The sequence below is a fragment of the Rhincodon typus genome, chromosome 4 (assembly GCF_021869965.1).
Source record: "Rhincodon typus isolate 14 chromosome 4, sRhiTyp1.1, whole genome shotgun sequence".
NCBI classification, from domain to species: Eukaryota; Metazoa; Chordata; class Chondrichthyes; order Orectolobiformes; family Rhincodontidae; genus Rhincodon; species Rhincodon typus.
Window position 1 is genome coordinate 81,815,130 of NC_063335.1, and position 24,184 is coordinate 81,839,313.

General features: G+C 39.4%; 2 protein-coding genes across 4 annotated transcripts in view; one reads left to right on the forward strand and one right to left on the reverse strand.

The window, feature by feature from the left end:
• The window catches only part of osgin2 (oxidative stress induced growth inhibitor family member 2), a 33,129-nt gene extending 16,865 nt beyond the window's left edge, over positions 1-16,264 (forward strand). For all 3 annotated transcript variants that reach the window (XM_048595591.1, XM_020510390.2, XM_048595592.1), the window contains 2 exons: positions 38-129; positions 14,860-16,264. In XM_048595591.1, coding sequence (XP_048451548.1) covers positions 38-129; positions 14,860-15,895 — 1,128 coding nt within the window. In that variant the 3' untranslated portion in view covers positions 15,896-16,264. The remainder of the gene's footprint in view (positions 1-37; positions 130-14,859) is intronic.
• Positions 16,265-19,944: 3,680 nt separating this feature from the next.
• The window catches only part of nbn (nibrin), a 57,035-nt gene continuing 52,795 nt past the window's right edge, over positions 19,945-24,184 (reverse strand). Inside the window, exon 17 of the mRNA XM_048596145.1 lies at positions 19,945-20,957. Coding sequence (XP_048452102.1) covers positions 20,927-20,957 — 31 coding nt within the window. The 3' untranslated portion in view covers positions 19,945-20,926. The remainder of the gene's footprint in view (positions 20,958-24,184) is intronic.

Here is a 24,184-nt window from a genome sequence, read left to right on the forward strand (position 1 = left end):
GGTCTCCCAGTAAAAATAACCTATTGCCTGTTTTTAGGTAATGAAAAGATCCATGCTGACAATTAGCTTAGACAACTGGATGGAGTTACCTGGACTGAAATTGAAAGATTGGACCAACAGTAAATGGAGGTAAAATAAAGCACAGATCTGCGAATGCTGGAAATCTGAAACAAAAACAGAAATTGCTCGAGAAACTCAGCAGGTCTGGCAGCATCTGTACAGAGAAAACAGGGTTAATGTTTCATATCCAGAGTTCTGAAGAAGGATCACTGGCCTCGAACCATTAACTCTGTTTTCCCTCCACAGATGCTGCCGGTAAATAGAGGTATCTGGTGGAGATAAATCCGAAATAGGAAGTGAAAGCTTTGTCAACTGTTAAAAACTGCACATTGCTAGACAACAGGTTTTAAGCTTTTTCAGAAATCTGAATTCCTTAATTGACTGCTGCATATTCCTTCTCATGAGACACGTGAGTACAAAGAGAAAGCGATTTCAAACCTGAAAAGTTTAAACCTGATGGAACATACATTTTACTTTGAAGCATTAAGTTAGAAAGAATTTTACATATGTGGATTTTCCTGATGGTCTACATTATCAGTCGGAAGCTAGTGCTTTGAATATTTCATAAATGGAATGGACATTGTAATTAGGAAAGCCTTCCAGTCATATTGAGAATTAAATTGTTACAATTAAGGGTGGATAAATATGCATTGGAAAGGCTTGCTGGCATTAGTGAAGACTTAGGTCATGGAGGTTGGTATTTAAGCACCTGGAGAATATTTTATCGGGCCTTGGGTATGCTGTTTCATTAACTGAAAGCTTGAGTGGCGTTGTGATAGGAATTATATTCCCTTTTCTTGTCTTGGCTGCTTGAGTAAACTTCAGAATAGGTTGAAGTCAGGGCTTTGTAGTTTTGGACAAAGTGCTGATGATTTATCAGTTGATGCAGACAATTTGCAGTTTGAATCAGAACCTGGATATTAACTGTCCATATTGGAGAATATCCAAGTTATTATTTTTGCAAAAATGATTTTGCTTATTTTGTGCTTGGGAAACGTATGGGCAAAGTAAGAAAGATGGATGAATCTAGCTATTTTCAACCTTCTTTACATTGCCCCACGATTTTGGAAACTTTCTGGAGGGGTGAAGAACTAAGCTTTGGCTTCAGTAGGCACAGGCCAAAAACATAAAGATTAATGACCTCTGAGCCATTTAATTTGCCTATGAGGCACCCAGATATGGGGACACCCAACATTAGTTTCTTCAGGTTTGCACCTGGAACCTCCCTTAGGCTGGCAATTAACCAAAGACAACCCCAATAGGTAAGCTTTAATTGTTTCTCTTAACCAAATGGACTTTTGAGAGTTTGAGGCTTCCATTTGCTGCTTTGCTTCCGTGCTTTCAGTTCATTTGAATTCGGCCTTCCTTTTGCCTGTTGGGCTGCTATGTTAAAGACCAGAGTATGTAATGCTGGCATTAGCCTGGCTAGATGCAGTTTGCATTATGTGTAACCTTTCTGTTCTTCAGAAGGGCTGAAGGAGAAGGTCCATTATACCAATCCCTATGGAGCCCATGCTTCCTAGTCCAGCACCTGTTAAATTTTCTGAGCACTATAAATTCCAGAAATTCAAATGTGTAAAAGGACAATCCCATGATAAAGTAGTCCCCTCAATTGTTATCTAGTGACTTTAGCAAGTTGTTCTCCATACAGATGGCACAAAGGGAAATAGAGAGAAACTATTCTCATTTACAGAAGGTGGAGAACCAGGGGACGGAGATTGAAAGTGTTCAACAAGACAACCAACAGCACAAGAGAAAAATCTATTTTTCTGCACTGAGTAGTTGCATCTTAAAGGCACTGCCTGAAAAGTTAGTCTAAGCTGATTCAATCATGGCTTTGAATTCCCTCGGAACTCCTAAATACCTCATGCAGACAGGGAGCACAGGCTTGTCTGGCTGAATGGCCTCCTTTCTGTGCTGGAATCATCCTGCAACTCCATTCTTCTGTGGCAACAGACACTCCAACATTCCTTGAGAATGAGATGTTGGACCAAAAGTTTGCTTGTCCTGATTCTGTGGATTGAGGTATCACGTTTTTATAACCTCCCCCTCGCCAGTTATGAAGCTTACAAATACAAAACAAAATTCTGCCTTTTGTGTTTCTGCCAACACTCTGCAAGAACAATTCATCTAGTTCTGCACCCCACTCACCGCCCTACCTTCCCTCCTTGTCCTTTGTCTTTGTATCTCTTTTGGTGATTACCCAATTCTGTCTTGACAGCTGCAGTCAAAAATGCCTCTACTATATCCTTAGGCAGTGCATTCCAGATTTTAATCACTGTGTTAAAAATACTTTCTTCAATCTCCATTGCTACTTTTGCCAATCACCATTAAATCGGCACCATCTGGGTCTTAACACATCCACTGCTGGAGAGACTTTTGCTTTGTTTAGACTCTCTGTGGTTTTGAACAATTCTATCAAATCTCCTTTGAACTTATCATTTCTGGAGAAGCTGGGATTGTTCTTCTTAGTCTAACCATTTAACCGATGGCTGCAATCCATGGAACCGTTCTTATAAATCTTTTCTGCATTCTTTCTAAAGCCTTTAGATCCTACCTCAAATACAGTCACACTCTGGTTGAGGCCAAAACAGTGATTTAGAAAAAAAATCATTGCTCATGCAGACAACCGTCCTGTAGGATGATTTAACATGAGGAGGCTGTGGTGCTGCAGCTATAACATGGTCCCAGCTGAACAGGAATCTCTCAGCATTGACCACATGGGAAGGATTTACAAACTAATTATCAACCAATATTCTCAGAAGAAAAAATCACTTCAACTAGAAAATAAGACATATTGACAGACTGGTCTGACATTTTTTTTAAATTCATTTGTGGGATATGGACTTTGCTGATGAGGCTAGCATTTATTTTCCATCCCTAACTGTCTTATAGTGCATGCTGCGGCATTGTGTGCAGTTAGTGGATAGTGCATGTTTGTTGATGTGATCCCAGTAAAGTCCAATTTTCTGATCTGCTCCCATGTTTGTGCAAATTTTTTTTAAAAATTCATACAAGGTTTATGGTCTTTGCTGGGTAGTCCAGCATTTCTTGCTGTCCTTAATTTTCCTTGTGAAAATGGTGGTGAGCTGCCACCTTGAACTGCTGCAGTCCATTTGGTCTAGGTACACCCACAATGGAGTTCCAGTATTTTTGACCCAGTGATCCTAAGGAAACAGCGATACATTTCCAAGTTTGAATGGGAGTGGCTTGGAGAGGAACTTAGAGGTGCTGGTGTTCCCATGTATCTGCTGCCCTTGTCCTTCTAGATGGACATGCTTATGGGTTTGGAAGGTTCTGTCAAAGGAGCCTTGGTGAATTTCTGCAGTGCATCTTGCAGATGGTTCACACTGCTGCCATTGAGTGTTGCGAGTGAGTGTTTGCGGATATGGTGCCAATCAAGTTAGCCTCTTAGTCTTGGATGGGGCCAAGATTCTTGTGTATTGAAGCTGCACTTATCCGGGCAAGTAAGGAGTACTCCATCACACTCCTGACTTGTGTCTTGCAGATGGTGGACAGACATTGCGGAATCAGGAGGTGAATTACTCACTGCTGAATTCCTAGCCTATGACCTGTTCCTGTACACACAGTATTTATATAGCTGATTCAGTTCAGTTTCTAGTCAATGGTAACCTAAGCATACTGATCATTGGGAATACAGTGATGATAATCCCATTAAATGTCAAAGGATGATGGTTAGATTTTCTCTTGGTGGATATGGTCTTTGTAATGACATCTATGTGGTAAATGTTACTTGCCACTTATGAGCCCAAACCTGCAAGTTGTCCAAATCTTGTTGTATTTAGACATGGATTGCTTTAGTATCTGAGGTTTAGAGAATTATGCTGAACATTGTGTTCATAGTCACCAGTGAACATTCCCATTTCCGACCTTATGATTGTGGGAAGAGATGAAGCAGCTAGAGATTGTTGGGTCTAGGGCACTAACCTGAGGAATTCCTGTATATATTGTGCTGGAGATGAGATGACTGACCTTCAACAATACACTCATTTTCCTTGTGCTAGTCATGACTCCAATCAGTGGAGAGTTTTCCCTTGACTTCCATTGACTCCAGTTTTTTTTTCCAGGGTTGTTGCCGCACTTGGTTACATTTGGCTTTGATATTAAGGCAGTCACTCTCATTTCTCCACCATCTTGTATAATTCAAAATGGAGGATCGGTATGACCATCTGTTCATTTGCTTGTATTACTGTGTGTTTTTTAAAGTAGTTTTCCTTCGGTCATAAACACCTTTGTGGCCATCAAGTCCTGAAATGGGAATTGAACCCACAGTCTGTGATGAAGAGTTAGGAATGCTACCACTGTGCTAACAGACCTTCTGCAAAGATTCATCGTTTTGTATCATTGTATTTCTTCACTTGTAAAGACCTGTACTGTTTTAATCTTTTTTTCCTTAATTTACTCTGCTGTCTTTAATGTCTTGTACAGGCCATGATCTCAGTAGGGACCAATACATTTTTGAAAAGAAAATGAAAATCCCAAACTAGGATAATTTACAAAAAGAATGAAGTCAGAAGATTAGAGATAACAAGGTGTAGAGCTGGATGAACGCAGCAGGCCAAGCAGCATCAGAGGAGCAGGAAAGCTGATGTTTTGGGCCTAGACCCTTCTTCAGAAATGTCAGAAGATTACATAGTTTAAAACTAGAAGAACTTTTACCATTCAAATACCATCTATTTAGTAAAATGGATCTTGCATATTGCTGAAGGAAAACACATATTGTCAAAGCTTTTTGTCTTAACAACCCTTACTGAATTTTTTGAAGTAACTGAGTAGTGGGCAAGGCAATGTCTGTGGATGTTGTTTATATGGACTACCAGAAGGCATTTGATAAAGTCTCACATAAGAATTAAGGTAGAGGTCCAGGCAATTGAGAGCAAATTATGACATGCTGGGAAATTGACTGAACGGCAGATGACAGAAAGTAGGAATAATAGGGAGGTACTCAGATTGGCAGGATGTGACAAGTGATATCCCACAAGAATCTATATTAGGGCATGAATTATTCACATTGTTTATTAACAACTTGGATAATGGCATAGAAATACATGTACTCAAGTTTGCTGATGACACAAAGCTAGGCGGCATTGTAGACAGTGTAGATGGCAGCATAAAATTACAACAGGATATTGAGAGATTAAGTGAATAGGCAAAACTTTGGCAGATGGAGTTCACTGTAAGCAAGTATAAAGCTATCAATTTTGAACTGAAAAAGGATAGATTAGGGTACTTTCTAGATGGTATGAAGTTAAATACATCGGATGTCTAAAGAGACTTGGGGGTTCAGGTGCATTCATCTTGAAAATGTCACAAACAGGTGCAGAAAATAATCAAGAAAGCTAGTGGAATGCTGGCCTTTATATCGAGAGGTCTGGAGTTTAAGGATGCAGAAGTTATGCTGCAGTTATACAAAACCCTGGTTAAACCCCACGTGGAGTATTGTGGACAGATCTGGGCTTGGAATTGTGGGAATGCTAGTGGGAACACTGACCAGTGAAGCTAGTTTTATGGTAGACAGTAATAGAGATCGCTGTGGTCAATTTCTGAATTTGGACTTTGAGGAAAGGGAGCTCAGTTGACTCATCCATTTCAAATGTGAATTTTATCACAGGATGGAGCCAATTAAGACATTTAAGGAATTTTTCACACAATAACAGCAAGTTCAAACAAAGCAAGTACATGATCTGCATATCAGAAATAGAGAGCCAGTAGTAGGTTGGATATCATTCCATCGAAGAAACATTTCTCTTGAAACCCAATAAAGATACTTGTGGGCACTGGGTCTGGAGGGATCCCATGCCAACATCACATTTAGAGCATATATAGCATCATTGAAACTAAAATCAATGACGTGTTGCTGAACTCATATGTTCAGTGAATAATGATTCACACAAGGGTCGCAGGTCTAGATATAGTGCTGCAGTGCAGAGGTTTATGAGTTTTGTGGCTTCCTTGAATTGGCGCATTGGCGTATAGGCTGGCAATTTCAAATGAGCACACAGATGCTGTATTGTTGATGACAAGCAAGTCCTAAATGGTCATTGCACATCTGAAGGAATGCTACACTATGTAAATAGAAAACTTACTCAAAGCTGTTGCAGCAATTCACCAAACATTTGGTCAGTTTGTATTGTGCAGTCTGGTCGCAGACAAGATGTAAAGGGATATCCCTTTTGTGTGTCTTGGGTAGCCTGTATAATTGCAAACACATTGATAAAACAGAGACAAAACACTGAGTCTACCTCAGAGGTGGGGAAGCTATTGGAAGCAATTCTGAGGCACAGAATTAACCTGCACTTGGAGAGGCAGGGGTTAATCAAGAACAGTCTGCATGGTTTTGTTAAGAGGAGGTCATTTCTGACCAAGCCGACTGAATTTTTTGAAGATACAATGAGGTTTGTAGATGAGGGCAATGCCTTCGTTACTGTCTACTTGGACTTCAGCAAGGCTTTTTATAAGGTCCCACATAGGAAAGGTAAGAACCCATGGGATCCAAGGAAATTTGGCTAATTGGATCCACAATTGGCTGAATGGCAGGAAAAAGAGGGTTATGGTCAAGGGGTGTTTTTGTGAATGGAAGTCTGTGTCCAGTGGGATTCTGCAGGGATCAGTATTGGGGCCCTTGATGTTCATGGTATATATTAGATTTGAACGTAGGAAGGTAGTAAGTTGGTGGAAGAAATGATAATTGATGGGGTGGTAAATAGTGAGGAACATAACCTTACCATTGCCTTATAGGTGGGCTTATCAGTGGCAAATGGCATTTAATCCAGACACGTGTAAGGTGATGCACCTGGGTAGGACAAAAAAGGCAAGCGAATATATTATGAAAGGTAGGACCCTGAGAAGCACCAAGGATTAGGGGATCTTGGTGTGCATGTCCACCGATCCCTCAGAGTAGTAGGACAGGTGGATAAAGTGGCTAGGAAGTCATATGGGATGCTTGCCTTTATTTGCTGAGGCATAGAGTTTAAGAGCAGAAATATGATGCTGGAACTCTACAAAAAGTTGGTTAGGCCACAACTAGAGTATTGTGTGCAATTCTGGAATTCACATTATAGAATGGATGTGGTTGCATGGAGAGGGTGAGGAGATTCAGCAGGATGTTGCCTGGCTGAAGAGTTTTAGTTAGGAAGAGAGATTAGATAGATTGGGGTTGTTTTTGCTTGGACATCAGGAGACTGAGTGGGAACATGATTAAGATGTATAAAATTATGAGGGTCATAGACAGGTTAGATACAGCAGAAACATTTCTCTTTGGTGGATGGGTCAATGACCGGGGCATAGATTTAAAATAAGGGGCATGAAGTTTAGAGGGGAGGTAAGGCAACATTTGATTCACCCAGAAGGTGGTGGGAATCCAGAACTCACTGCCTGTGAGGGTGGTAGAGGCTCATAATATTTAAAAAATATTAACGGGAACTTGTGATGCCTTGGCATACAAGACTATAGGCCAAGTCCTGGAAAGTGAATTAGAATAGTTAGGTGATTGTTTTTGACCAGTGTAGGCTGAAGGGCCTTTTTCTATGCTGTAGATCTCTATGACTCTATTATATTTATTATTACCAACTGCGTTCTGTTAGTTCCATGTCCTTTTATAATTTTGCTTACTGTGGCCTTAGCTCTGGATTGAAGGCAGTGTAGGTTGAATAGTATTCAGTTTGTCATGTAGATTAGCTCCATACCAGCTGGAAGTTTCATGGAAATGACGTGGAGTGTCACAGTGGGGAAGATGGAGAGGAGTGTTGGTGCGATGACCCAGGCTTGCTTGATCCTGAGTTACACATGTATTGGGTCTGTGATGGATATGTTGGTGCAGATCATGGCTTGCATCATGCAGCAGATAAAGCATGCTGATACATTTTTTGTAGGCCATCAAATTTGCGGAGGATGTTTCACAGTCCCTCCGGGTTGATAATGTTGAAGGCTTTTGAGAGGCGCTGCTGGCAGTAGTAGTGGAGTCAGATACTTTTGAGCGACTCTTGGATAGGTACATGGATGGTAGTATGCAGGGTAGTTTGATCTTAGTAGGATAATAGGTTGGCACAACATCGTGGCCAAAGGGCCTGTACTGTGCTGTACTGTTCTATGTTCTATGGATGTGTATACAGGTTAATGCTAGTCTTGGCACAATGCTTGAATTTGTCCACTGTGCTTCAGGATGGACAGAATCGTCATTGTGACTCTGGGTTGAGTCGTTCAGCCACTGGAGGAAGGTGTTTGAGGAAGATTCTTGCAATGACCTCCCCACTTGCAGAAAGCAGGGAGACTCCTCTAGAGTTACTGCTCAATTCTTTTAAAGAACAGGAGGGCAGGGGAGCAGTGGGACAGTATGAGACTTGCAGCAGGGATAAAAGTGACAGAGGCAGCAAGACCACTGTGCTGTTACTGCCACTCGAGATGTGATCAGACGGATAGCAAATGGATGATACGGCTGAGTAAAGAGGTGGAGGAGAGCATGAGCAAGTCAGTTACAGCAGCAGAAGGAGAAGCAGCTTCAGAGCTACAGTCCCTCTTAATTTTTTCTGCCACTACACTGAGGCCTCTGAGGTCTGCGCAGCAGGAACTTCTGAAATCATAAGTTAATGTAACTACGTGACTGTTTAGCTTAGGGGGAACATTGCTTCAGAGTCATGAACAACACACACAGCAGCAAAGCCAGTCAGTTACAACAGCAGGGGAAGGGGGAGCAGCACAAAGACATGTGGAGCCAGACAGTTCCAGCAATGGGGTAAGCTTGAATCAGACATCAAAGGTTAAAATTGCACAGGGGTCACAAGTGCAGTTGGTACAGGGGGAGGATCCAAATGGCCATTTCTAAAGCATGTAGCCTGCACTGTGAGTCTTTGCTGATGTTAGAGGGGCTGATTGTTTATGAAGTGCCTTCTCTGATTTGACATGGAACCACAAACAAGTGTGCTTGTAAAATGCAAGGGATTAGGGGCAAGGAAGTATGTGTGACAAAAAGTATCCCTGTACATGCAGCAAAGCCTGGCTTCTGGTCATCTCGCCTATCATTGCCATTGGACAAAGACTTTGTTCACCATGACTATGGTCAGTATGTACTGGACACCCCACATTAAAAAAAAGATCAGTAAGGAAGGTGAAGGCAAAGCAAACACCAAAGGAGTCATCCTTCTGATGAAATGCCTAGAAAGCATGACCTGGTCATAACAAACACTCTTTTTTGTTCGAGGTAAAAATGCAAGACCTCAAAGCAACACCTTCGCTCCGGACATTGGCATCTGCTGGACTACGTCATCACCTGAACGAGCGATTAAAAGAAAGTTTGCCTCATTGACACCATGACAGAACCTGATGACAGCTGGACTGACCATAACCTAATCCAGTGTACTATCTTCATCGGCCTGGCCCAGAAACAACAGTATCAGCAGAAAGATTGCCACAGGACCTTCAATGTCTATGGAGTCAAAAAATTTTACAAATAAAGATCTACTCGGTCAACACTTCACAGTCAATTTGGTGACACTAAATGAACAGAATGTCCACAGTGACTCTGTCTGCCCCTGTAGTAATTCATAAACAGCGCCTGTGGGGAGACTTTGGGTTTCTCTATCAGGAAACATCGAGACTAGTTTGACAAGAATAACCAGGTACGAGTAAATCACAGGCACAAGGTGTTCCTAGACTGGAAACACCCACCTATACTCGGGGCGGAGGGGAAGAAAGCACGTCTGCAGACAAATAAAAGGTCGAGGTCCAACAAAGAAAAAGCCTGTGCCCCAAAGAACAGTGAGTAGTGGAAAAGGTGCTGCAACTCATCGACATGATGAGCATGTTGGATTCTTTAGTGCAGCTGAGATCTTCTACAGGCCAAGGACCTACCCCACTGCGAGCTAATGATGGAAAATAATCAAGAACAGCGAGGCAGTGAGTTCTCATTCAAAGGAGATCTTAGAAGATCTCCTCAACCAAGACTCAGTCCTTGATATGAGAGCCCTCAACCATATTCCACAACATACTAGCCGCACTGAAATGTAACAGAGAAGCATTCTCGACTCATATACACAACCTCATTTCTCTCATCTGGGAGAATGAAACCATGACTTGGGACCTCTGAGGTGCCGTAATTGTGACCTAGTTTAGTATCCTGACATTGCGATCTCTGTTCAGGCCATGTGACAGCAGAATAGCATTCCTTCACAGCATTCTGTCAGACACTGGGGACACCTGGGCCGGCATTCCTTCGAAGAGCATGAACTTTGAGGCTGGTGTTGTAAAATGTTCAAGAAAAAGATGCCATTATTTCAAAACCATTACACAAAGTAAACTATTTTAATTTGATCCTCTACTCCCATTTCATCAAATGTGGATTTGGGAGTGGAGAGGATTAGCTTCTATAGCTACATTCAAATGTTTACCACTCATTGTTTGTGAAATTTTATTCATTCAAGGTTTACATGGTCCTACTGGCTGCTAAGGATGACTCCATTCTTTTAGTATTACTCATTGCTCCTTTGCAAAATTAATCCGGTCTGATGAATTAAACTTATTTATTTGCTGATAATAACCATAAGGTACATGTCAAGACAGTCTGCTCTGTGTTTATATGCATATTACCTTCCTATCATGTGAACTCTTGAAAAGACTACAAGAAATGAATGTCAACAAATCTGATGAATATAGATAATTATTGAAAGTTCATCACCTAAACTCACTTTGGGGCTTCAAAATAAGCAATATTATAACACAAAAGTCCCTAGACTAAGAGAACAACCATTTGCAGTAAGATAGAGCCATCAGTGTAATGAGGAATTTCACACGAGCCTAATCTTACAAACCAAATCGGAAATATTATTGCGGATGGTCAAAAACTTCACAGAAAGAGGCTTTAAGGAACATTTTAAAGGAAGAGTGAGAACGGGGTGGAGAGGTAGAGAATCTGATCACCTGAGGGAGAGAAGACATCCTTGTCAATATTGGAATTATTGAAGTCGTGGATGCACAAAGAGACCAGAATTGGAGGAGCATAGAGACTCATATGGGTTTAGGACTAGAAGAGTTCATTATAGGATGGAGTGAGGCCTTGAAAGGGTTTGCAATCAAGGAAGAAAATTTATGAATTAAGCTATTGCAGGACTGGGAATCAGTGTGGATCAGTAGCAGGATGAGAGTGTGATGAGTTAATGGGACTCAGAACGAGTTTGTGTATAGACAATCAAATTTTATATTCTTACAAATGCTAAGAGCATTCAGAGACAGAGCCTAGAATTTTTCCTTTCTTTGCAACACTTGGTCTTAGTGTTTTTTGTCCCGTCCTAACTTTCTCTGACTCTCATTCCCCATTTTACAATTTTTTTGTGTCACTTTGTCTCCACTCTTTGATATGTCACATATTTCTAATTTGATCCCTTACCTTTGCTTAAAGCTCTTTACTTTCCCGCTTATGTGGTTCACAAAACACCGGCACCAGCGGGATTCAGTTGTAAACTGGTCCAATAGTACAGTTCCCAATTTCCCAGTACTGATGTCAGTGGCTTATGAATTGAAACCCACTTCAACCCCACCAGGCTTTGAGCCATGTATTCATCTCTCTACTCTCATGTATCCTATGCCAATTTGTATGCAGCTCAACTCATAATCCAGTGTTTATAACCTATTGAGGTTCTGCTGTTTAATTTAGCACCTAACTCATACGGTCTATATAAAAACTCTTTCCTAGTATTACCGATGTTGTTGTTACTGACGTAGACTACAACCACTGGCCCACGATAATTTTCATTCCAGCCCTGTGATGTTTTATTGACCATTTCAGGAGTGGGACCTGCATTTACCATGGCAAAACAACCTAACTTGCATAACCTTGAACACTAAGGAACAATTTAGCACGGCCAATCCACCCAATCCATCATCTTTGGACTATGGGAGGAAATCAGAGCACTTGGCAGAAACTAACATAGACACATTGAGGACATGTGAACTCCACACAGTCGCCCAAGGCTGGAATTAAACACACATCCCTGGCACTGTGAAGTAGCAGTGCTAATCACTGTGCCACTAGGCCACCTAGTTTTTTTAATGCAATATGCAGGATGTTGCCTGGACTGAAGAGTTTTAGTTATGAAGAGAGAATGGATAGAGTGAGCTAGGGGGCCAAGTCCTGGAAAATGGAACTAGAATAGTTAGGTGGTTGTTTTTGACTGGTGCAGACTCAAAGAGTCTTTTTCTGTGCTGCACGCCTTTGTGACTCTATAGCTGTCTTTCTGTGCCATCTTTAAAGATGTACCCTTTATTTTATCTTTCCATGTTCTTCCTACCAAACTGTATTACCTCACACTTCTCCACATTGAACTTCATCTGTCACCTATCCATCCACTCCCGCCAATTTGCCTATTTCCTTTGGAGTCTTTATACTGGCCTGCTCCTGTACACTGAGGTCTAGATCACTAACATACATAGATATGGAAAAGCAAGTGTCCCCAAACTGTCTACTAGTGGAGTTCACATGTTCTCAATGTGTCTATGTTAGGGTGACACGGTGGCTCAGTGGTTAGCACTACTGCCTCAAAGTGCCAGGGACCCAGGTTCAACTCCACCCTCGGGTGACTTGTCTGTGTGGAGTTTGCACGTTCTCCCTGTGTCTGCATGGGTTTCCTCTGGGTACTCTGGTTTATTCCCACAGTCCAAAGATGTGCAGGCTAGGTAGACTGGCCATGCTAAATTGTTCAGGGATGTGTGGATTAGGTGGGTTGTGGGGGGGATGCTCTGAGGGTCAGGGTGGACTTGTTGAGCTGAAGGGCCTATTCCCACACTGTAGGGATTCTATGATTCCATCACCAACATCCCCCCTGTATGAGAAAGATCAGTTAACAATTATTCTCTGTTTCCTATCACTCAGCCAATTTTGTCTCCATGTTGCTATTGTCCTTTTTATTCCATGAGCTCTAACTTTGCTTACAAAACTGCTGCGTAGCATTGTATCAAATTCCTTCTGGAAGTCATGTACACCACATCAACAGTATTGTCTCCTGATTAACCTGTTATATCATCAAAAAACTCCAGTAAGTTATTGAAACATGATTTTCCTTTATGAAATCCATGTTGGCTCTCCTTAAAATGCATTTATCCATGTGACTTTTAATTTAATGCAGAAATATTGTTTCTAGGAATTCCTCAACCACGTCGGTCAAACAGATTGGTCTGTAGTTGCTTGAATTATTCTTACAACCTTTTTTTGAACAAAGACTTAACATTTGCAATTTTCTGGTCCCCGAACACCACCGAGTCTGTGCAGAACTGAAGAACTATTTTGCCAGTGCCTCTCAATTTCCATTTTCATCTTCACCAATAGTCTTCGATGCCTATCATCCAGTCCCGGTGCCTTATCAATTTTAAGTACAGACAGCCTATTTAATATCTAATCTAAATAATGAATTTAAACCCTTTTTATCATTGAATTTCCATCTCATTTGTCATTTGCGTCTCACAAATGCTGGCGATGACCATCTTCAATAAAAGAGGATCTAACCTTCTCCATTTGACACAACGATATTACCAACATTGAATCCCCCACAACTGGTACTCTAAGGGTTACCAATGACTGGAAACTGAACTGTACCAGGCATTTATAATACTGTGACTACAAGAGTAGGTCAGAGACTAAGAACTCCACTGCAGATAACTCATTTAAGTCCCTGAAGTGTATTCAATGTCTACATGGCACAAGTCAGACCTATCATGGGATATTCTTCACTATACTCACCTGATAAGTGGAGTTTAAACATATTCAAGGAGCTCAACACTTTCTAGGACAAAGCACTCTGCTTGATTGGCACCCCACCCACCACCTTCACTGTTCACACTGTACCATCCGCTAACACGCAGTGTCTGTACTGAATACAAGATGCACTGCAACATCACAGCCAGGCATGCAAACCCATGACCTCTACTACCTAGAAGGACAAAAGCAGCAGACGCATGGGAACACTGTATGAAAGTTCCCCTCAAAGCCACACACCATCCTGACTTTGAATTGTATAACTGTTTCTTTACAGTTTCTGAGTCAAAACATACACAGTGGGTGTAGTTATATCACATGACCATATGATGTGAACGTGATTAAAGATGACAGTCATCACCACCTTCTCATGAGTACTTAGGGATGGGCAATAAATGCCAGCTTAGCCTGTGATACCCACATCCCATGACAGAATAAAAATGAATTGATACTAAACCTTTGTGAAGCACAGCATAAACCCAACAGCTAAAACAATGGACACCTTGACAGCTAAGGCAGCCATGCAAAATTCAGGGAGGTACTGCATACTGGATGAACCTATGTCAGCATGTAAATGCAGCCATAATTATTTATCTAATGTGTTCTTACTATTGGAACGTTTAATATTAATTCCATCTCAGTAAACCGCTTGTAAAAATTGAAGGTAATTAAAATAGGATATTTATCACATTTAAATTAATGCTTTTATTTACCTCTAAAACATGTTTGAGAAATATTGTTCATCTAAATTCCATATTATTATTTACAATTAAAAATGGTTGGATTTTTTTATTTAAGGTGCTTAGTTACTTCTAAACAAAGATGAAATCCAGTTAACATTTGGCTTCCTTAGCAGTGAAATCCATAGAAGTGACAAAATGGACTTTGTTCAAAAGATTTGAACCACACTAATCCTTTAGCTATCATTGAATTAGTTTAATCAATTATAACGTATTGATTGTTAGACTGATTAAAAAAAAATTAATGGTCAGGTGATCTGTTTAATAGCATGTACTTAATACAAATACGTTTTTCTACAGAAACTTGTTGAATGACAGAGCAACTCCAGAAGAAATAGCTTCATATTATAACGACTATGTCAAGTTTATGGGTCTTCAGAAAAACTTTGTGAACAACACTTGGGTCACTTCTGTCTCAAAATTGCAGCAAGATCAAGAGCATATAAAGGACAAACTGCTTAAATGTGTTAAAAAGGATGCTACCACACAACAGTTGCCCACAACTGCAAATGGACCAGCTCACAACCTTTGGGAGGTCAGAGGATTTCAACGAATTGGAGATGAATCACATGTGCCTTTTTGCCTTTTAACTGAGAATGTTGTATTAGCCACCGGCACCTACGATTTACCTGCAAGATTGGGGGTTGAGGGTGAAGACCTGCCTTTTGTATTTCACTATATCTCGGCCTTTGAGTCTGCCATCAAAAGCTGCAAAGTCAACCAGTTATCAGATCCTGTTCTCATTGTTGGTGCAGGGTTGACTGCAGCAGATGCAGTATTGTGTGCCTACCATCACAAAATCCCTGTTATTCATACTTTCCGAAGAAATGTCAGTGATTCAGGTTTAATCTTCAAACAGCTTCCTAGGAAGCTTTATCCAGAATATCATAAGGTTTATCGCAAAATGTGCAAGCAGTCCTACACCACCACCCCTCACTCTAACTATACAAGCTTCCCGGAAAGTTGCATTATCTCTTTCCAACCAGATATGAAATGTGTTCTTCACACTGCCTCAGGAGAGAACATGGTCCTAAATATCTCAATGGCGTTGGTGCTGATAGGTACTTACCCTAATCTATCCTTTCTTAAAGAGCATGGAAAGTACTTGGGAATAGATCCAAGTAAGCCCATTTCATGTAAACAAAATCCAATTGAAATTGATCCCTATACATTCGAGTGTGCCAAAGAAGCTAGCCTCTTTGGAATGGGCCCTCTAATTGGAGACAACTTTGTTCGCTTTCTTAAAGGTGGAGCTTTGGGCATCACAAGTTGTTTAGTGAAGCGCTTGAAGAAAAAAGGACAGTTAATTTCTGAAAAAGGAATTGAAGAAGGGTAATAAAACTCTGGATTAATGATGAATTGTGATGGCTATATTGAGAATCAAAAGTTACAAGGAGCTGACTTTTAGCAATAGATTCAAGATACAGTACGTTAGTGAAGATCCTGCCCAATATGTGATAATGGAATAGGGAGAAGGAAATAGTTAACTTGTACTCGATTTGTACTGAGTAGTAATACTGCAGAAATTGAAAATGTACACATTTCTTAATGCAACAAATGGAAATGAACTCAGAAAGCAACCAAAAAGGGTTGGGCAAGTCCATTCAAAGAAATCCATTATATATCTGGATATCAAAATACAATTGATCTGTGAAAAGTGTACACATAAAAATGAATGCAAAATTAAAATCTCACGTTAGAACTGCTTGATGCTTTGGCATTCCGCCCATCCATTTTCTTTTTCCTTCACTTCATTTGACTGTTTATTATTTTTAGTCAGCCAATGTTCCTTTGTACCATGTTACTGGTAGACAATAAGACGATGTGAATCTTTCAGTAATTGTATGTTTGTAATCACAACTATGCTGTTCAGGAAACATCCCTTACACATGTAAAAATCTTCACTTGTTGAGTGTCCTTCAAAGCATCCTCTTCTACACAGGCTCCTTCATCTAATGAGAAATCGTGCTGACAATTTAGAATATTTATATGGAGATGCACGTGACATGAATAGTCTCCATAAGTGACATCACTGTTCCAGCAAGAAAATCAGTATCTGTGTGCATATATTAAAGCCTTGATGTTTAATTTTCAACTTTATAGTGATACCAATGGAATCTCATCCAGTGATGTCTTGACTTTATTAATCAAGGCATTCAATACAAAGGCAAGGAGATGATAATGGAGTTGTGTAAGATGGTAATCAGGCCACAGCTGGAGTACGATTTGCCACAGGATAGGAAAGATGAAACGCACTAGAGACGGTGCAGAGGACAGTCACTGGGAATTTTGTCTGGCTCGGAGCAGTTTAGCTCCAGGGAGAGACTAGATAGGCTGCGGTAATTTTCCTGGGGCTGAGGGGGAACTTGATTGAGGTGTACAAAATTATGAGGGTCACAAAATTATGAGGGTCATAGATAGGGTAGATAGGAAGAAATATTTCTCCTTAGTAGATGAATCAATAACGAGGAGATATAGATTTAAGATAAAAGGAAGGAGCGTTAGAGGGATTTTAAGATGACTTTTCACCTAAAAGGCATCTGAAACTCGATGCCTGAAAGGGTGGTAGAGACGAGAATCTAAACAAGATTCCACTCTGAAGTGGAAAAAAAATCACTGGCACTAACATCACAACATTTAAGAAATATTTAGATTATCACTTGAAAAGCCATAGAATGAAAGGCTACAGGTGAATTTCTGAGAAATGGAAAGTGGTGTTAAGTGGTTGGGAAATCATGAACAGTGAATACCAACATTTCTAACATGCTGTTACTTAAAAAAGATTTCCTGAAAGAAGTGCAAACTTGGAAAAAGAACTCTACAGTTCTATAAAAATATTTATTGAATGGAAACTATTTGTGAATGTTTGCTTAAATCCAAGGTGTTCTTTTATTGGTAAAAGGTGATAAAGGGTACGTTTCTGAACATGCTTTTTCTTTCTCGGTTGAGGATTATTTTACTGGTTTTGGAGGAATCTTCAGCCCTTTTCAGTTGCTTGAGTTATCCTGTTTTTTGCACCAATCTCAGTCAGGAGACTTGAACCCAGATTGAAAACTTGAACAAAAACCCAAGAAAAATGGCTGAGCGTGATTTGCAACTGCCTACATAGAAGTGGGCTGAGCACAGAGGTCAGGTGAGCAGAATTAATACAATGAAAACAATCAATCTTCTGACATGAGGAACATCACTCCTCATGATTTCGCCCTTTGCAAAAAGTAAGTATGCATGTAGATACAATAGTTTGAATCAACCTGAACAGCTACATTCTAATTTTCAAAATCAGTGGAAGATTTCAAAGGTATTTAAAAGATATGAGAACCATCAACTGTTCCCTGCAGGAATAACTGTCAACATGTGATAGAAATAAGATACACCTAATCTGCTCATGCCTGTGCAAAAATTATTGTAAGCCACAAATGATTCTTGCAGTTTAGCTCTCAAGCTTAAAGCTACATCAGTTCCAAAAAATGCATATCACAGTCATCCAATCCAAGCATGATACAGCATATAAAGATCCGTTAGATTAGGATTAAGAATTTATACTTGACAGACTGACATCAGAAAGTATGTGAATAAGCAGTGAGTGCACCTGCACATTGAATGAATTTTGATTGAAGTTGTGATTGCTCTGACGTTGTATGTACATTGCTTTCTATACATTTTAAAAGTGGAAGTGGCACAAATGGAGACTATGTGAACTAAGTACAGAGGCTTTGTAGATTAAGTGTAGGTTAGTGGCAAGAGAAAGATACACAAACACTATGCAAGAAATAGTTATTTTTTGTACCCTCTTCAGGCACAGGGTGCTACTGCTTCAGCAAGTGCGGGTTGAATCAGTTTTGCCTTTATCCATGATCAGTTCGGTGATCAGTTCTGAGGAAGGGTCACTGGACCCGAAAAGTTAATCTGTTTAAACCTTCACAGATGCTGCCAGACCTGCTGAGCTTTTCCAGCAACTTTGTTTTTGTACCTAGTTATTAACAATGTTTTTACTTGCTAACTACTTTCTATCTGCTACTAGCTGCAAACCATTAGCGCAAAATAGATTCTCTTTGAGATTGTTGCCTTTGATTCCAATAGCATAAGATGCTGAGCCAAGCTGGCCTGGTAATGGAGTGCAGTTAGTTGCATGGATAAAGGAAGGAAATGAGGAGAAACTAGAATCTTAGAAAAGGCAAGTTACATTTACAGAACATTTTTAAAGAGATCATTTTAGCAAGAAATTAATAAGGGTAAAGTCTGGGGAAGGGCAGCTATCCCACACCACGTTTTGAACTTTACAAGTGACATCATTACATGAGAGAGTGTAGAGAATGCTCAACCACTATAATCAGATCTCCACGCTTTGAAAGAACTGGATTGTGCTTGATAAATGGTTTTAACTTTAAAAGAAACTTATCACGCATGTGAATGACATGGTCCATACACTTGGATCTTAAAGGTAACAGAACTAAAGCAAAGAAAGGATTTCCGGTACGTAAACTGGCACTCAATCAAAAATGGAGAAGGAAGATTATACATTGCTCAGGTCTTATAGATTTATGCCAGCATTAATTAATGAGGGAAATGCAGGCTTGATGGCTGCTGCCACTAGAAGCAGTGTCTCGCACGAAAGAATATGAAGATATATTTAGGAAATACTTGCAGATGCCCCTTTGTAGATCTTCTGATTTGAAGGGGTAGCCCCACAATTTTACTGCCCAACTTATTCCCTTTTTGGGTGACCAACCAGTAAAGCATGGGAGGAAACATATGTGGGATATATTATGACTTAACTGCTACATCGTTTGTACATCATATAAATACACAATACTCTCACGTCATTCCCCGAACAGGAACTGGGGAGTTATCCATGGTGAGACAGGTTTTTGCTTCTGTTTCCCTTGCTCAAAGACATGACTTATGTTGGAAAGAAACTTCAGGGAAAGTTCAAGGCCGGAAAAATGTAAGTTATTCTCTATCTTTACCCTTCCAGCTTTCTTCTGACAAAACCACCAACCATCTTTGTCCTATCCTATGGAACAGCTATCTAAATTACTTCATCTTGAAAGACCTCCTCAAACTTATTTTAAACCATGATTTCAGATAGCCTTCCTAATTATTCTATAATATCATTTATTTTCTTCATTGTAGAAAGAGGTTTCATGTTAAAAGGGCTGTACAATTGTGATTCTTATAAACAAGCTTAAGAGGATAACTACTGTAATCAATTAAAAAAAAGTTAGTGAGAAAGCTTAAAACGCTTTAAAAATATGACATTTGATTGCTTCAGGATATCCTTTCTTGTTTAGGTGCAACTTCTGCTGGTTACCCATTTTTGATTTATAGTAGTTTAAAACATCATGGTTCGTAGTTTTTACTCCTGCTGGGTCCTTTGATTGTTTTAATGATTTATTTAGTGCGATTTTTCATTTTTTAAACAATCTTCAATTTGAACCAATTAGATAAAATATCAAATAAGATTGCAAGTAAACAGTGTGAAGGACAACATTCATGCTAGGCAAATAGTGTATACAATGGAGTTTAAGCTTTTGTTACAGGTATTCTCAAAAAGCTTAGCTCCATTATATTTTCCCATGAATCAAATGTACCTCAAGAAAAAAGTGAATTGATGAAAGAGATCGCAACATAAGGCTCTTCTTAATCGTAATACTAATAAATTCCTTATCTACACGTTTCCTCAATTTTGATAGTAAAACGTATATAGAACTGAAATGTAAAGATAAATAATTTCATGAAAACATTTCTGAATCAAAACAAAATCTCATATGCAAAACAATTTATTTTTTACTTAGACAATGCAAACTGCAAGATAGTTTGATTTCAAGAAATACATGCTATAATACAAATCATAAACTTAAGCAAGTGTACAACAGCCAAATTAACTTTTGTAGACTTGTCATAAAAACAGTAGTTTGTTTAAAGGCCAATGTTTGTGAACCTTATAAAGCATGTAAAAAAAGATGCATTTTCTGATTCATGTATATCTTAAACAATTTCAGCACTGTTCTTCTGAATCAACTTGATGCTACATTCTTTAGTAATTATTGGCCTTACATACTGCATATACATTCCTTTATTTGTCCCCTTTACCTCATGGGTTTCTAGCAAAACTTCCCCGATTCCTCACGAAGTTCAGTGCAAGCCAGCACATGGTTTACAGAACACAAATAAAACCTCAAGAAAAAAAATGACAATTAAAACTAGAACAGAGCAGAAGCTAATAATAAAAATAATGCTGTAAACATTTGGAAGAAAATACACATGACTGATTTTTGAATATCTTCAGCTACATGCAATGGCTTTTTGTAGATCAAAGAGTGCAATTGATTATTGCTGCAAGGGATGTTTTGTTTCCTCAATTTCATCATCTTCTTCTGACAGATTTTGGGTTATATCTGCAAATTAATTCAGATAATTAGCCCTCTTAAAATAAAGTATGTAGAAGATTGCAGCATATAGGTTAAGACTTTACATTCAGGATGACCTTGCTTTTGGTGAGCTCCATACTTGGTGTACAAGTCCATTCTCCATTTCACAGCTAATGATTGGATATCTAAGACAATGCTCACATTAAAAGCTAACCTCAATCTTTTAGCTCAAGAGATCTGCATTTAGGGTTATACCTAATTACAAGTTAGTGCATGGGATCAAGCATGTTTGCATGTTGAGTGGGAAATTCAGACATGCCCATGCAGGATGTGCTGACATTTGGAAGCTTTTTGACATTTCAAAATTGCAACTACCTACAGCAAAACCAGCCGTTCACACTTTATACATGATTTGTAAATTAAACTATTATTGAAAGGATTTTTTGAAGTCTGTAAATTGTCCTTTGAGACTGATTTATGGAACATCAGACTTTTGACAGTGACAATGTGGAATTAAATCGTACACTACAATCGATAAAGTTATTTTACGCCAGCATGAATTTTGGCAGAAGTCATTTGAGAATTGCATGACAATTTCGAAACACTTTCTCATTTCTAACTTAATCCCTGTCATTATTGATATGATGAAAAACAGGGTTAAAAGGAAGAGAGTCCTGGGTGTCAAAGCACAAGACAACTACTCAAAGTTGTGATGATAAAAAGTCTCTGCAAGTACATGACACATACAAGAAGCCCACTAAAGATTTGTGAACTTTAAAACAAAGGTTTGATTTTTATCTAAATATCACTGTTATAGATTTCAACAATTTAGCTCGGAGAAGGCATTGATTAGAAGTGGAAAATAAAAGAATCAGATTTTATTTTTCCGAAGTCCCCACAATGCATCTTGACGGTATAGTTTTCCGTTATATAGAATTAAACAATTGCCCTATTTTGCCATCTGCTGCTATGTGTTCAGTGGAGGTTTAGGCAAACTGCTGCTCCAATTTAATCTAAACTGTGCAGTCAGCTGTGACATTCTATTGATACTGGATTCAAAGGGTATGCCCAGTAGATATAGCAGCAGATTGGAAGCTGTGGACAGGAGCCAATAGTACATGATAACCTGATTCAGTTAAATGGGCTATTCTAAATTTTCATGGAAGCATCATTATACAAAAAAAAGTTAAAATCTGCTTTGTTTAAACAGGCTTCCCCAATCTAATTTTAAGCTTAAATTTTGAAGCTTAAGAGTAAAATAGAAGGGAACATAGAAACTAAGTGCAAAACATTCTATAAACATGTGAGAGAAGATTAGTAAAAATAAATGCAGATAGAAGCTGGGCAAATTATAATGGGGAGCAAAAACAGCAGAAGAATTGAACACAGACTTTGGTTCCATCTTCACAAGAGATGTTCGGGAACCAAGAATGGACTGAGAGAGAGGAATTGAAGGAAATCAGTATCAGTAAGAAATTAATGGGGATAAAAGCTGACAAATCACCAGGGCCTGACGATCTATATCACAGAGTACTAAAGGAAGTGGCCCTGGAAACACTGGATGCATTGGTGGTCATCTTCTAAAATTCTATAAACTCTAGAGCAGTACCTACAGATTGGAAGGTGGCAAATGTAACCCCACTATTTGAAAGGAGGTGAGCGAAAGAAAGAATTATAGACCAGTCAGCCTAACATTAGTAATGGGGAAAATGCTGGATTCAATTATAAAAGACAATGACAACGGAATCATTGGAAAGCATCAACAGGAATGGACAAAGCCAGCATGGGTTTATGAAGACAGAAACGTGTTTAACAAATCTCCTAGAGTTTTTTTTAAGGATGTAACTTGTAGAATCGATAAGGGAGAACCAGTGGATATGCTGGTTTATTTGGATTTTAAGGCGGCTTCTGATAAAGCTTTTCATAAGAAGGTAGTAGGCAAAGTTAAAGCTTATGGTATTGTGGTAATATATTAGCATATTAGAATTGATTGACAGATAGGAAACAGAATTGGAATAAATGGGTCTTTTTCTGAGTTGCCAGCAATGAATAATGGAATACCACAAAGACCAGTGCTTGGGCTCCAGTTATTCACAATACAGGTAGTTCTCCTATAACACAATAGCTGCGTTCTTGTGCGACCTCTCACTATAGAAAATTGCTACAGAAAATGGAGTTATAGGGGAATTGCTATACTGTACAGAAGAAAGTTCACATTATCCAAATAGCGTCCACAGTTCATCAATCACGTTACAGCCAATTCATGTTAACGAAACCTGTATTACAGCAGAAATACCTGTATATGTAAATAACCTGGATGAGGAAACCAAATGTAACACTCCCAAGTTTTCTGATGACACAAAATGGGCAGGATTAAGAGTTGTAGGGAGGAAACAAATTGAGTGGGTACACACATAGCAGATGCAATATGACATAGCTAAATGTGAAATTGTACACTTTGGTTGAAAAACAGAAAGGAAGAGTATTATTTAAATGATGATATTTTTGGAAGGATCAGTGTACACAAAGATTTGGATGTCTTTGTACACCAGTCAATGAAAGCAAACAAGACAACGCAGCAAGCAATTAGGAAAGCAAATGGTATACTGGCCTTGATTGCAAAATGATGAGAGTTCAGAAGTAGGGAGGTCTTACTATACAGGGTCTTAGTGAGACCACAACTGGATTATTGCATGCAATTTTGGTCTCCCTACCTAAACAAGGAGATATTTGTCAGAGGGAGTGCAAAACTGGTTCGCTCAGCTGATACCAATGATGGCAGGACTGTCCTGTGGAGAGATTGGTTCAACAACACCTGTATTCACTAAAGTTTGAAAGGATGCGAGGGTATCAGATTGAAATGTATAATAGTCTAACAGGGCTGGACAGACTAGATGCAGGGAGGATGTTTCTCCTAGCTGGTGAGTCTAGGATCAGGGGACACAGTCTCAGGATGTTGGGTAGACCATCTAGAACTGAGATGAGGAAAACCGTCTTCACTCAAAGGATAGTGAACTCTGTGGAATTCTCTGCCACAGAAGGCTTCGGAGGCCAAGTCACTGAATATATACAGGAAAAAGCCAGATAAATTTCTATGTTTTAAAGGAATCAAAGGGTATGGGAAGAAAGCAGGAATACTGTTTTGAGATAGAGGATCAGCCATGATCGTGTTGAATACAGGAAAAGGCTTGAAGGACTAAATAGCCACGCCTGCTTCCAGCTTCTGTGTGTCCATGTCTATGAAACAGGTAAAT